The sequence below is a fragment of the Candoia aspera genome, chromosome 15 (assembly GCF_035149785.1).
Source record: "Candoia aspera isolate rCanAsp1 chromosome 15, rCanAsp1.hap2, whole genome shotgun sequence".
Classification (NCBI taxonomy): domain Eukaryota; kingdom Metazoa; phylum Chordata; class Lepidosauria; order Squamata; family Boidae; genus Candoia; species Candoia aspera.
In genome coordinates this window covers 4,636,010-4,651,041 of record NC_086167.1, presented here as the reverse complement: position 1 = coordinate 4,651,041, position 15,032 = coordinate 4,636,010, and the positions used below count along the sequence as shown (strand labels likewise).

Genomic DNA, 15,032 nt, shown 5'->3' with positions numbered 1-15,032 from the left:
GTACTCCGTGGGGAAACAGAAACCATACTCCTTCATATATATGGAAACGGTGGTCAGGAAAAACAACAACTGTCGTGGGTCGCCATCAAACTTGACTTGTATATCCTTTGGAGCTGTGTCCTGGGTTGCCCCTCTGGCCAGCACTTTTCCCCCATCTCCTTGGCTTTCTGGGTGGCCTCCACTCCGCCTGCGCCTCACTGGAGACTCAAAATCCCTGGTTGGGGTTAGGGTACGCCGTCTTCCCCGTACGACTGGCGACTCTGCTCTTGACAGCTGAGTTGAGATTTCTGCCAAGGGGTGCGCCATGGTCTCCAGAGTTCTTGATACCTGCTGCAAGACCACTTCCATGGCAGACATCCTGGCTTCCAAACTGCGGATGTCTTGGGGAGTTCCAATAGGATCTGGAATGGTTCCATGTGACCCCGGACTTCAAACTACTATCTGCACGTCCACAGGTAGACGAGGTCTCCCCTCTTCTTCTCTGGCACCTACCTGGGAAGGTGCCGCCTGTGGTTCTTCAATAATAATGCTCGGCGTCTGAGGTTCTGTCACAAAATTTAGGGAATGGAGGGCACTTTCCAACTCCGTCTGGTTGAGCCGGGTTTCCACCTCGCACTCGCTGTCTCCGCTCCCCGAACTCTCCTGCATCTCAATTTTTTCCTCTGCCACTTTGGCATACAGCACGGTTCTCTCCGAGGATGGCAGAGGCGATGGCTGCTTAGCCCGGGACTTTCCGTGCTTAGGCGTGGTTCGACAACTCTCAGCTGATTGCTTTCTCAGGAAGAGTTTTCGAATTATGGATTCATAGCACCTGATCATTCGAGCATTCACACATACACAGTCAAGAAGCTGGATTTCTTTGAACCGTTTTACTGAAGCATAATGAACGGTACAGAAGGCAAGCTCCGAATAAAGACTTCCCGCCAAAACCTACTTTAAACTACATTCCCTTCGCTAGTCCCCTTTCCCATGAAGCGTGTCACTCCCCCTCCCATCCAGATGGTATTCCTGTCGTATCTCAGCCCCACGTCCTTGATGTGCTCCATAGCCATAATAAACCACTTTACACTCCAACTTCCCCTCCCATCTGGCAACATGAGAGAATGAAATGATGGGAGACGCCCTGACAAGGGTTTCTGTGAAACCTTTGATTGGGGGATCTGACAACTTGCTAGTCTTAGGGAAAGAGGAGGACAAGAAGAATCATAAAATTATAACTGAAGGAAACACATTACATACTATGTCACTGGAACTCTTTTTAGGCATCTTTTTATTTAAAGCTTTGATCAGATTCCTCTGATCAAAAACTCGCATGTAATTTACTTTAAACAATTTTAAGTCTTCTTAGTTATCTGGGTCTCAGCAAATGTTAGCATCCTACTGACCTCGAAAGCTGAATAGGGCTGGGCCTGGTTAGTATTTGGAAAGGAGACCACTAGGAAGCCACAGAATGTTGGGTAGCCTGGGAGTTTGAAAAACATCCCAGTAGAAAGCAACAAGATGCCCCTTCCAGGTTATACGGCTGAGTCCATCTAGTCATCAGGAACCGAGCAGAATTGGGGACCATTTTACTTCTAGCTAGCCAGATGGGAAGAAAACTTACACACAGTCTCTCCAGGAGGAAAGTTTCATCCTTTATCAAGCACTTTGTGCTTGGCCAGGATGCATCCTGGGTGTCCCAGGGAGATCGCTGCAGGAGGCTGAGTCTCTTACCTCAAGAATGACCTAAGCACGGCCCACCAGCCAAAGTGCTGCAAAGCAACCCAGCGCTGGTCCACCACTTGCCCGCATCCCAGACAGAGCTGCAGAACCGAAGGGAAAGACTTACGCACCTGATGACAAAAGCCAAGGGTTCTCGAGGCACCTCCCTATTGAGGAAGAACTGCAGTCCCTCAAAGAGCTTCTTCTGTTTTTCCAGGTCCTCCTGTTCCTTCTGCCGGGCCTCTTCTTGTTCTGCGGTCTCCTAGTGGAGAAAAAGACTCCATCAGCCCCCTTTCAGCCACCCTGTAAGGCTCACTCTACAGGACATTAGGGAAATTACCGGAGGACCCCAAGCTGGACTTCAGAAAGGAACGGGGGACAACAGGAGCGCTTGTCCAAAGAGGCAGCACCCTGACGGCCCTCTGTCTTTTCCTGCCACGTTTGGCAAAATAAAATTTAATTTTGTTCTGTTCTGCTTTATAAGAAGTTCAGACAGTTTGAAGGAGGTTCCTATAAATAAGCATTTAAGATCAAAACAATAAGAAGTAAGAAAACAAAACTGACTGTAATCCATCCCAACTCCTCTGCTTCCCTATCAAAACTTCTAGTTGGTTGTAAAGGCCCAAATAGCTGGCAAGATCTACCCACGCTTGGCTGATCTCAGACAGCAAAGGGGGGTTGGACAGGGGTGGAAGAGCAGTAGAAAATTGCAGAGCATTTGATTAGACTGGGAAGTCAAAAAAACATCCAAGTCATTTCCATATCGGTGCCAAGAAAACTATATGGGCTTATCCTTGAAGTCATGTCAAGCCTCCCTCAGCTGGATGGGATCAAGAAAGCAAGGCCTACACAGATTTTAGGAAGGGAACTTTCATGCTGGTCTGGGGTAACTACAGAATCCAATAGAAGAGAATCTCTGTAGCTCAGGGTTGAACTGTGGAGTCCTTGGTGCTCTCTGAGCTTGGTGGTTTGCTTGCAGACGTTTCATGACCCAACTAGGTGACATCATCATCACTGGTGAGTGTGGAGTGTGCTCCCCTTTTATATACAGTAGCTTGCCCTGCCAGTGTTGGTGGGGGTGTAGGTTTCTCCTTGGTAGATCCTTGATAAGGTATTGTTTTCTGCTTGTCTGGTGTTAATCCCTCATCTGGGTGTCAATCCCATTTTATCTGGTTAATCCCTGCTTAATCTGCGTATCTGGGTTAATCTCTTCTTATCTGCTTAATCCCCGATTATCTGGGAAAGGATGTGTTCAGGTCTTTTGTTTCCTTCTTAGCTTTTTTATTGTCCCTTATTTATTTATTTATTCAATTTATATAGCCGCCCATCTCAGACCAGTGACTCTGGGCAGCTAACAATAATAAAAGCAATCAGACAATAAAAACAATACAAAAAATTAAATATAAATACAGCCGAGAGATCTTAAAATCCGTTGGTGTTAGCACAACCATGAAACGGGGCGCTTCACACACTCAGGGCCCCAGGCCCAGGCAGAAAGTCAGGTCTTCAAGGCCTTCTGAAAAGCCAAAAGGGTCGGGGCCATCCTAATCTGGGGAGGGAGGATGTTCCAGAGGGCAGGCGCTACAGCAGAAAAGGCACATCTCCTGATCCCCACCAGCCAACTTTCCTTGGTTGACGGCAGTGGTTCCTAACCTTTTTGGCACCAGGGACCGGTTTCATGGAAGACAATTTTTCAACGGACTGGGGGGGCGGGATGGTTTCGGGATGATTCAAGTGCTTCCTTCCTCCCGACCTTTTATTCTTTTTTCTTTGTGCCGTTTGGAGATAGCAGCCAATGGGCTTGCTTTCTCTGACAGGAGGCAGAGCTCAGGCAGTAATGTGAGCAATGGGGAACAGCTGTAAACATGCACGCTGTAAATTTGCTTGCTCGCCCACTGCTCACCTCCTGCTGTGCGGCCCAATTCCTAACAGGCCACGGACTGGTACTGTCCACAGCCCGGGGGTTGGGGACCCCCGGCTGACAGAACCTGGAGTGTGCCCATCCTGCTGGACTAGTGTGTAAATGTGGTTTATCTCTGTGTCTACTGATGGCTGATTTGTCTGAATGCCAGGCTTCCAGGAATTCCCTCGTGTTTTTGGACGTAGCTTGATCTAGAATGCTCAGTTTCCCAGTTGAGTCTGCCCATGTGTTGTGAGATTAAGGAGCTTTCATCGCGTCTTCTGACTGCCGGTTGGCGTTCGTGGATGCGCTCTGCTCGTCTTCTGCCTGTCTGTCCTACACGGTGGCTCTGACAGCCCTTGCACTCCATGTTGTAGATGGCTCCTGTTTTTTCTCCTTGGGCTACTGGGTCTTTTGGTTGACTTAAGATGTTTTGGAGAGTTTTGGTTGGTTTGTGTGCTACAGTGATGCCATGTGGTTATAATAGTTGGTTGGTTACCTCTGAGATGTTTTTGATGTATGGCAGTGTTATCCTTTCCATAGCTGTGCTGAAGTGGGTTCCGTTGGTTGTGCTGAAGTGGGTTGAGGGGTCAGGCACTTTTTGATAAAGTTGAGCGGGTATCCATTCTGTTGGAAGATGCTGTATAGGTGGCCTGTTTCCTTTTTCTGGTGTTCTGGGTTGCTGCAGTGTGTTTGTGCTTGTCTGAATAATGTTCTTACACAGCTCCTCTTGTGGGAGGTTGGGTTGTTACTTTGGTAATGGAGTGCTTGGTTAATGGGTTGTTTTTTGATAGACTTGCGTTTCTAATTTGCCATCATTTCCTTGGCTGATGAAGATATCCAGGAAGGGTGTGTATTGTTGTTTTCTTCTTCCCTCGTGAATTATATTCCTTTGAAGATGTTGGTTGTTTCATGGGTCTTCTCTAATTGTTCCTTTTTTATTATGACAAAGGTGTCGTCTAAATACCAGAACAATCAACAATCAGCATCATCATTGCTGATCTCGCTCTCTTCCATTCCTTTCTCCCTATCATGTCTCGCAAGCCACTAGGATTTGAGCTGAATTTGAGGGAGGCTTTATTGCTATGAAGCCCATGAGGGAAATGGGGAGCCCATCACTCTGTAAAAGATGGGTCCCCAAGCATTTTAAAGGGAAGGCAAGCATACATTTGGGGGGAATAACGTTGGGGTCATTTCAGGATTATGAAAATTGGCACTAGATTAATTATGCAATAAAATCTTAGGCCTTTGTAATTTAACTTGCTTAGCAAGAACTATCTCAAAGTAAGGACAGGAGACCCTCCAGCATCTGGCCTTAACTGCTCCATCAGGACTGCAAAGTACCCTCCAGCATCCTGTCTGTTGGAAGGCATTATCTTCCTTTGACTCCAAAATAGGGGCATCCAGAACTAAGACATTTCCCTGGATCACTCACTCCTTCCATGGGAAACTCATCCGCTTCAGCTTCATCCTCTACATTCGGGGCAACAACTCGAGCCAGGCTGGTGCTGAGAGCCGACAATTTCTAAGGGAGAAAAGGAGAACTATTAATTGATAGAGATTTAATCCTAGTGAACCTAAGCGAAGTATGCAGTTAATGTAGAGGCTGCAATGTTGAGGAGGGGTGGGGAGGAGAAATGGAAGCACAGGATTCCTCTGGCATCAGCATTCTCACCTCGAGAGTGCTCTCTGAGTCCAAGGCGTAGGCTTCGCCATCCTCTGGCTTCATCTCTACTGAAGCGTGGCCTTCAATCTAAAAGAACAGAACGCAGACATGGGGATGTCAGCCTGCTGAGGTAGTCCAGGCAGGGAACCCAAACCACAAGTATTAACACCACCTTTACTGTCAGGTTGCAGGAACGGAATCTTGCAAGTCTGAAGGCACTTTCCCCCTCCCCTGCCTTCACTTTCCAGAGAACCAGGGAGGGTCCCTTCTGATACACTTTCCCCACCCCCATCCCTCCTCTGGACTGAGATCTCTCTTATCAGCCCGTTGTCTAGGCTGTGGCTCTTCCTCCCGTCTCCCGAGGTTAGTCTCACAGACCCTTAGAAGAACATTGCTAAGGAATTCCTGCACGTTAGGACAAGACCCATAGGCGGAAGATTTGCAGGGATCCAGACTCGAAATGAGCAGGAATTTCCTGGCTGGGAGAGCTGTGAAGCAGTGGGGCGGCCTGCCTCCTGGAGCTGTGGATGCTCTGTCCCTGGAGGTTTCCAAGCAAAGTCAGACAGCCACTCGTCTGGGATGGTCTGAGGGCTCCTGCCCTGGGCGGGCGGGCCGGACTAGAAGACCCCCAAGGCCTCTTCGAACCCTAGGATTCTAGGATCATTGTTCCTTTAGTACCAATGGAAAATATAAACATTCCTACACGCTACTAACTTAAGAGGCCAACTTTCCATTGCAGTCAGCCTTTTTCCTTTTTAATGCCTCAGAAACAAGGCAGAAATTTTCCACCAAATCAAGGATGGAAGGTGATACCCCAGAAAGTATCACCTGAAGTATGTTTAAGACAGTGCCCAGCTGGCAACACCTGGCTGATCTCTAAAAGCGAAGCAGAGTCAGACCGGGTTAGGACTTGAAAGCGAGACCACTAGGAAATGCCAGGGCTGGATGGAGAAATCAAAGAAACGTCCCTCAGACACGGCAATGGCAAACCATTGCAATGGGGAGTAATGGCGTAATGATTGAGGCATTCATCCAGGGAGCTCCAGGTTCAAGGTCACCCTCAATCACAGACACTGGCAGGGTGAGTCACTTCCTCACAGCCTAAGACATCTGGAAGGCATCAGGCTGGGTGTCAGCCTTTTGAGGCAGGCCAGGTCAGGAAATGGACTCCACAGAAACACGGGACCTCTTACTGAGAGGGGCTATACTGTAGCAACAGAATTTTGAAAGCCTGTGTTTCCCTTCCCCCCCTCAAATACCGAAGAGAATCAAGCTGGGTCACTTTGAGTTTCTTTCTAACTCCTTCCTCCTTTCCAGGGCTTCATTCAGGTTTTGCCAACGGCCTTGGCATAATTTTTCCAAGGTCATCTCTATGGTTCCCTGTCTGGGGAAGTTTTCTGTAAGAAGGGTGTATGCTTCTCAGTAGCTTGTCCATCTCACTCACCTTTGGGGGATAGTGTAAGTTGAGAGATTGGTAGAGGCGAAAATTGACGAAGCCTAGGAGGGTGGTGTAGAATTCAGTGAAAGTAGCCATTACCCTATAATCCACATCTGTCGGGTGCTGGAAGACAGGAAGTCAGTCAGCCATCAATTTGCATAAACTTAAAAAAAAACCGTCCCAGTTCTATTTTTTGCAAACAGGAATATTTTAAAAAAAAAAAGGAAGTGTTGGATGGGTGGCTTGATACTAAACAGGAAGTTGGAATACTGCCAGTATGAGTGACCCACCGCTGTATTATCTTGGACTGCCAATTTTGCCAGGCAAAACTGTGCCCATGTTTACAGGGTAGCCTACTTGACTGCATCATGTGAACATGTCCAGAGCCACTGGGAGTTTGGGCAGTATATAAATCTAATAAATAAATGAATAAACAAACAAGCACCCCCAAAGTGTAAAGATACCATCTGCATCAGCAAGGTCTCACCTTCACATTTATGGTACTAGGAGGAAAAAAATCCCATTTCACTTGTTCAAAGCTATCCTTCCCGGATAAGCTTGGAAGTTTGATAGCTGTCTCAAAAACGTTGACAATGTGCAACTGCATAATTCAACTGCCAGCCCTCCCACACAATATGTACTGTATATCTACGACTACCCTGCAGGATCAACATTTTAGGCATCTTTGTGGGAAATGCTGTAAATCAGGACTAGAACTATCTGCTTTCTGGGTCACCTGTTGTCAGCCTTACCAGGTAGACCAGACAGGAAACACAACCAGATAATCTAATTCTACCTTATTGTAAAGCTACATTAACAGAATCCTGCAAGTCTGAAAGTACAATTCTTCCCCCCCATCTCCTTTACAACCCAAGAAACTCTACAGATTTGTGCACAAGAGATCAACGACTTCCTAGAGACAGTGATTTTTGAAACGATCAGTTGCAAAAAATGATTTTACCGGGGTGCATAGACTCCAGTTGCCGATTTTTTTTCCATAATCTGTCCCTTCAGTAGATTGCTAATTCATGAATTCAGGAATCCCTTTTGTTTTTCACATAGATTTCCACTGTTGCCTATCTTATCACTAATCTTGATCATCTCCTAATCTAAAGCACTGAATCAGGGATTTTCTACAGCCAAAGTTACTTAAAAGTTTGACTTAATGTCATTACTTGTCTACTGCCAGCACAATAAAGAAACCAAGAGGCATAAGTAATTTTACGTTTGCAATATTGACATCCTAAAATGTTATCAATATTGATAGAATTTTTATTTTCTTATTTTCAATACTTTAAGCTTTCTAAATAATAGACTGTTCATAATTTTACAATCGTTAAGACAAGTATTACTGCATTGAAATCTGCATCGAAATAATACAATATATCAAGATTTATAACATTATAATAAAAGAAAAAAAAGATGTACAGGCTCAGGACAGGGATACCTGGATTGGTAATAATATTTAAGAAATAAAATATACAGTTAAAAAAAGAGAAAACCAAGAAGTATGTTATGTAAATAAATGAAGTCCTTGGTCTGTGTTCCAAGCAACTGGCCACAAACCGGCTTCTAACAATGAAGCTCCATGCCTGGGGGGTTAATTATTAATTGTCATTTTCACCTTGTTTTTTAAAAAGTAAATGATTTTCATCCCAAAAGAACAGCTAAGCACTAAGCACAAGAGTTTGGCATGCAAAGAATGGAAAGAAATTGGCCATCTGGTCAGGACAGCCTAATTCTGTTCACGTAGATCAACAGATGGATTTGTCTCGTTGGACCAAAAGGGAGCCAGATCTGAGGCAGGGTAAGGATGAAAGAAAAATGGTTTGCATTTGCATTTTCTTGCAAGCTTATTCTATTAGCACTTCCCCAATGTGCATCTGCTGGAATCTGTGCCTTCCTATCTCTTGCAACTCACTTTGCAAATTAATGCAGAAAAACATCAACGAAAGCCACAGTGAAGGATAGAAAAATGAGCCACTCATCTCAAGGATCAGGTGTGATGGGACCAAAAGCGTTTCTAGGATCCAAATTGCCTATTTCACATGTTAATCCTGCCCAAACCACAAATGACCAGCACTGGATTCATTCAGCAATGTTTGCCTACACTCAGCCCTTGATCCTGAATGAACAGGGTACATTTACTTTTAAGAAGATCCTGAGGGGGGAGAAAGAGCAAAGAGACTCTTATCCTTGTCCAGCAAGTTAAATAATGGATACTCACGTTGTGGGAAAAGGCATAGGGTGTTATCCAGGTGACAAGCTGCCCCATCACCTCGGCCTGATAATAGATGCCCTTAATGGAGAGAAAGACCTGTGGAAAAGCAGGGAAAACAAACTCAGCCAGAAACACAACCAAGGAGTCCAAAACTGCAGACAGGAAAGAAAGGACGAGCAGCTCCTTCATTGACCTGTTCTCTTGGCACGTACTGATCCAAGAGAAATCAAGCAGCGCTTGCATCTCCTTCGCACCCTTCCCAGCTCACCTTGCGTAGACCGTGCGAGGCGATGACATAGTTGAGGAACTCCACCATGAGCCGACGACACAGTTGGATGGTCTGGACGTGACACTTGCCAGTGCGCGGGAAGGTTGCAAAGAGGACACACATGGAGAGCGCATCGTCCAAGTCTCGCAAGGCGTCCACAAAGGTTGGGTATCTGCAGCCATCAGAGAAGAAGGCAACATCAACACCATCTTTGTCGTCTTCTTGCCCCAAGTCCTTTATCCGAACTATACCAATGCTAATTTCACTCTCAGGGGCTATTTTTGGACAGCTCTGCCTCCCTGACACTTACGTGAGAGAAATCACAGATATTCTTGCTTCCCATTGTGGTTTCCTGCTATTCGTGCCTCAGCCAATATTATCTACTCCCAGGATTTGCTCCTGCTACTCCTGGGTGGAAAGTTGCCCCGACTTCCCTTCTCATGGAAGCAGCTTTTCAGACCTCCAAGCCTGGGTTCATGGGATCAGCTGAGTTACTTAACTAGCAAGCAGCTGCATTTGCAGAAGCCAAACTTCACTAACTTTTTTGTGGCTTAGAGTAGGCGCAGATTCAGCCTCCTCTCTTAACTTATGGCTTAATGCATCATGCACCCTCCAGAAATGGAGTAATTTAATAAGCATGTTCAGGCTAGATGACAAAGCTAGAAAAGAACCAATAAAGGTTGGGTCTATGTAAAATGAGTGTTCAGATCCCATTACACAACTTTACTTAATCAGGTTTTGTTGAACAAACCATAACTGTCTGGGTGCCCAGTCAAATCTAAACAGAACACGTTAGGGCTCAGACTGGATGTTGATCCAAACCTAACTCTATGTACAGCTACATAGGGACAAAGAAATTTTTTTTTCTTTTTTTAATTATGACCATGCTTCCATTAACACTGCATTTATCTGCTTCCCAACACTTCCATTCCTGATAAATGCAGCTCTCCAAGAATTATCAGGCCCATAACACTTACAATTCCCCAAAAAGCCAAGGGTTAAATATAAATCCTCCAAGCTGCAAAGGAACAAAGAGGATTGGGACTGCCTGATTTGAAACTGTATTTTGCAGCCTGCTGCTTTGTTTGGATGATGGAGTGGGTGCTGCTGAGAAATAAGAGAATTCAAGAACTAGAAGAGCATGGATGGCATGGTTTTCTATGGGACAATGAAGTTAAGGTTAATGTAGATTTTAAAAATCACTATATTAGAAGTGCCATGTTGAGAATATGGAACAGATATAAACCCAGATTGTGCCCGAAAATGCCTTTATGGGTGTAAGGATGGAGAACCCAGGGGCAATGGTTCATTGCACCTGGGCGCTCTAACCTTACACATCAAAGGGAAGGAAGGATAGAGGAGAGACTACAAGCAATGGAGGGGCAAGGGAGAAGAAGAGGGCAGATGGCAGCAACCCCGTTCACAACTGAGAGACCGAGCGGCCACCATCACGCAAGCCGTCAACGCAGAGGAAGGGGCGGGACAAAGAAAAGGCGGGAAGACAAAGGAGGGAGGCGGGAGGAAGTGGAGCCAGTCGTGGCTTTGACAGTCTGAGGGAAGGACCTAATAAAGAACTTTGCATCTCCATCGTGGCCCGTGCTGCGAGTTTCTGAAATTAGGCCTTAAAATAAAAACCTCACAGATGAAATCAAGAGACCAACTGACTGCATTTAGCTCTCAATGGTTTTCATATGCAGTTAAGGGCAAGATTTAGGGTAGATAACAGGACACTTGGAATTCAACAGCACAGGACAGAACTGGACACTGAACTATGTACAAATGATGAACATGTAATTGCTAGAATGCATAAACATTTGTTGAAATTTGAAATGGAGGAAGAACAAGTGAAACAGTGTATGATAAAACGGGCTGAGAAGTTTGGAGATAATATACTGATGGAACAATGGGAAAATATGTAGCAGAAAGGACTAAAATTTACATTATGTTATAATTTAAAAGAGAATTTTTATAAAATGATGTACCTTTGGTACATGACTCCAGAAAAATTATCTAGAACGTGCTTCAAATTCATGTTGGAAACGTGGACAACACAAAGGGCCATTTTATCATGCCTGGTGGACTTGTAAAAAAGCCAGATAATTTTGGGTTCAAATACAAACAGTGATACAAAGAATTTTAGAGGTTAATATTCAACTGAAACCAGAACTTTTCTTCTTGGGACTAACAGAGAGGCAATTAGAAAAGATTATGGAAGATGGTTTTTATATATGATAACTGCTGCAAGATTATTATATGCACAAAAATGGAAAGACTGAAATACCCACAGTGGAGGAATGGCTGGTGAAGATGACAGAATTTGCAGAGATCAGGCAAGATTGACTTGTCTGGTTAGAGGAACGGCAATAACCACATTTATTACTGACTGTTGCTGTTTTTTTCAGCAAAAAGCCCTTGCGGACTTTTTGCTGAAAAAAGAAAAAAATGAACTTGTGACTTATGGGTTTGATGATTAGAAAGGGTAGAATATGGAAAGAAGAAAACGTAACCTTAGAGAGAGGGGGCAAAACATAAATGTACTTGTAAGTGCTGTTAAGAAGACCGGAAGCCATCCTTTATAACTTTTTCTTTTCTTTTTCTTCTCTACTTCTTTCTCTGCACTTTTTTTCACTTACTTACTTTTTCTTTTAAAATGTGCATTGCTTTTATTCTCTTAAAATTTCTTTAATGAAATATGTGTGTGTGTGTGTATACACACACACACACAAAACTACAATTCCCAGGGTGCTTTGGGTCCATGACATCAAATTTGAAAACTGCCCACTTTCACCTCCAACGCCTTGACAGATTCCTGATCTCCAGGCGCTTTCAACTCTTACCTCTCTTTGATAATGTGGTCCAACTTGTACGTCGGTTTGTTGTCTTTCAGCCGCTGCACTGTGTTCCACTCGCTCTTCCCGTAGGCTTTACGCAATTTGCGGACAAACACCTTGGGAAGAGAAGCGTTTCTGAGCCCCGACACTTTCCAACATCCAACCCATAATTCTGGCACACCATCCACCAATGCGTTTCCTTCCTCTTCTGCAACAAGGGCATGCTGAGACTTGGGTCATTTTCCTTTATACTGTACAACCTTTCAAAATATTCAAGCATACTGTTCTCTCTCTCAGAATTAACTTCCCAGGGCATCCAGACTGTTTTTATCTTCCACATCTGCTGTTAGATCCGAACGATTTTGTTCCTTACGCATTTCCAAATTCTGTAACGTCGCCTACAGAACCCAAGTGAACTGACAAGCATTAATGTGATTTGCTAACGGATTGGTTATATCTTTTTATAGCAGTCTCACTAATTCTGTGATTTGTTAAATCTGTTTAAACTAACCAGGTGCCTTTTTATATATTTTTGATTACGCGAGTTATCTTAGTTATATTTTTAGATTTTACTCTTACGCTATTGCCTTTAGAAAGTGTTCGTATTAACTGTAGCCTTGTTTTTACTATTTCTGGGATTTATATGATTAGTTTAATCATGTTTTACAGCTAAGATTGAATTGGATTGTCCTTACTGGGTTGGCTACAATTTTTTTATATATTGTTTTTTCATGGTCTATGTCCATATTAAAAATATTTCTCTATCTAACTCATAGACACAAACTGGTATAGCCTCCTCACTCAGAATGCTAGCAACTTTAATAAATGTTGGGCTGGACAAAATGACCTTAATTAACTTAACCACTGACACACTGGGTTGTAAGTGACAACTGTACTTATCAAATCATTAACACAGGAAGAAAAAGCATTACAACTTACTTTCTGGGCAAGTTGCAGAAGCAATTTTTATAAAGTGCCAATGACTCCCGCCCCCTCCAAAATGGCTGTTATGCCCAGAGGTTCATCTGCTGCTTTTATCAGTTCCTGGGATACCTTATATTCCCGGAATTTGTTGACAATGGGCTCATGGAGAAGAAATTTTATGTCTTTCAAGAGATAGAAAGTCCGGGCAGCTGTTGATCCCTTGTTCACCTTCTTCTTGTGTTTGGGCTCATGGGGATAAATCCCCTTTAAGATGCAGAGTCGCCTGGAAAAGGAAAACAGGTGAGAAGACGGGCTCAGCTTGCTCCTCTGCTACTTTAAGGTTTTGGTGGCTTCACATTTAAAGATGAGGAAGCAGAGGTCTTGTCATTCCTTCGTTAACTTTGGGTGGTGGTAGCTGCCAAAACTCAACCACCAAAATGAATCCCAAAGTCTCAATGATGGATTCACACATCCTGCCCCTAAGATGCTTTTGTCAAGCATGTTGTGTGAACTCAACCATCATTTATTCACAATGTGATCCTACCCAATGTTTCCCAGTCTCCAAATCTGCCCCAGCTTTTGACCCCTCCCCAACTTGCATGCAAGTCAGATCCAAGGAAGCAAGTGCATAAGAACACACATGCTGCAGTAGACACACAGAATCATCAGTCAGGATATGCACTGATTTAACAAAGGCAAATAAAAAGGTCATTTCTAGTGAAACTATGCATTATGAGGGATGTGCAACTATTCCAAGCTTGAAACATTTCAAGTTCAGAACGGCTGTTCAATTGCTGCGAGCAGAGATTAAAAAACTGAACATTTTTCTCAACTGCCCAACTGCTTTCCACTGCTCCTTGTCCCAAACCAGCCTCCTTGAATTGTATGAATGCACCCTGAACCTTCCTAGCTAAAGAAATAGGGAGACACTGTTTCCTGCCTCACAACCCTTTCCCCGCTTGAGAAAGATATAAACCCCTTGGCTGGTATGTCCTCACCACTTGAAAGCTTTGGCTCATAAGACAGAAAACCCTCAAGCAGAATGAATTTGATACATTCTCTGCAAGACGATCCTGCCCATTACACTCTTGGTTTTCTCTAAAGGTGCTGCCACTTCAATTCCCCTCCTTTAAAATAGCCTTTTCTCCCTATAACTTGTTATAGGCATGCTGGGAGCATGCTGGCTGGGGAATTCTGGGAGTTGAGATCGTGTCTTAAAGATACCAGGGTTGATAAACACTGGCTTAACAGAACCATGGCTTATCCAACTGACCCAACAATCAGAGCCTGTGTAACATGCATGTGGTTATACTTATGCTGCCAGGACACATGGGAAAAAAGGGGAAACGGAAAGATTCCTTGGAGTCCAGTTCAGCATCCACCTAGCTTTTCTTGCCAACACCATTTATTTATTTTTATTTTCTTCTGAGATTTACCTCCCCCTTCCTACTTTTCCAGCAAAAGTGGCAAGCAGGAGGAAAAACCTATCCCAGATCATACCAAGTCATTGGTAGACTTGACAATCGTGGCTAGATGACGTCACCTAGCATTTGGTGCACTTTGGTTGACAGAGCTTGCATTCACATGCTATACTTAACCCCTACCTAGCCAACCTCTGCTTTAGCACAGACTATTGGGGAACATAGCCCATGTGGTTCTTTTACAGTTTGGTGTATTTTGCAGGCCCAGGAAACTGAGATTATTCTGTTAAACACGGTTCAGTTAATCAAGGCCAAGCACCGTGTGCACCTAGAGGGTCATCACCCCCTTCCTGTCAGTTCCTAACAGACATCACTGCAACTTCCCTGCACGCACAGAGCAACTGCCTCCTATGACAGATCAGTAAATATCTTTGCTGTACCTGAAGTCCGGAAGGCTGAGCTGCAGTTTCTTCCGAGCTTTATTTCTGGTGATATAGTTGGTGGCGGAACCCCTCTCATACTTTTGGGGAGGAGGAGGGAGAAAGAGAGACAAAGTTGTTAATATATCCTGCCTAAAAAGAGCTACCGGCTTGCTGCAGGAGGCCGGACCTCCCCAACCTGGAGCCCTCCAGATATGCCAGGACCGCAGCTCCCCCATAGAC

At 44.4% G+C, this 15,032-nt stretch overlaps 2 protein-coding genes across 3 annotated transcripts in view; one reads left to right on the top strand and one right to left on the bottom strand.

Moving 5' to 3' along the window:
* PES1 (pescadillo ribosomal biogenesis factor 1) overlaps positions 1-15,032 on the bottom strand; it is a 426,838-nt gene that overhangs the window by 10,317 nt on the left and 401,489 nt on the right. For both annotated transcript variants that reach the window (XM_063315273.1, XM_063315274.1), the window contains 9 exons: positions 14,811-14,890; positions 13,079-13,232; positions 12,032-12,141; positions 9,195-9,366; positions 8,933-9,022; positions 6,712-6,828; positions 5,277-5,354; positions 5,037-5,126; positions 1,833-1,963 (listed from right to left, as the gene is read on the bottom strand). In XM_063315273.1, the coding sequence (XP_063171343.1) occupies positions 1,833-1,963; positions 5,037-5,126; positions 5,277-5,354; positions 6,712-6,828; positions 8,933-9,022; positions 9,195-9,366; positions 12,032-12,141; positions 13,079-13,232; positions 14,811-14,890 (1,022 nt within the window). The remainder of the gene's footprint in view (positions 1-1,832; positions 1,964-5,036; positions 5,127-5,276; positions 5,355-6,711; positions 6,829-8,932; positions 9,023-9,194; positions 9,367-12,031; positions 12,142-13,078; positions 13,233-14,810; positions 14,891-15,032) is intronic.
* MTFP1 (mitochondrial fission process 1) overlaps positions 1-15,032 on the top strand; it is a 246,205-nt gene that overhangs the window by 103,717 nt on the left and 127,456 nt on the right. The window lies entirely within an intron of this gene.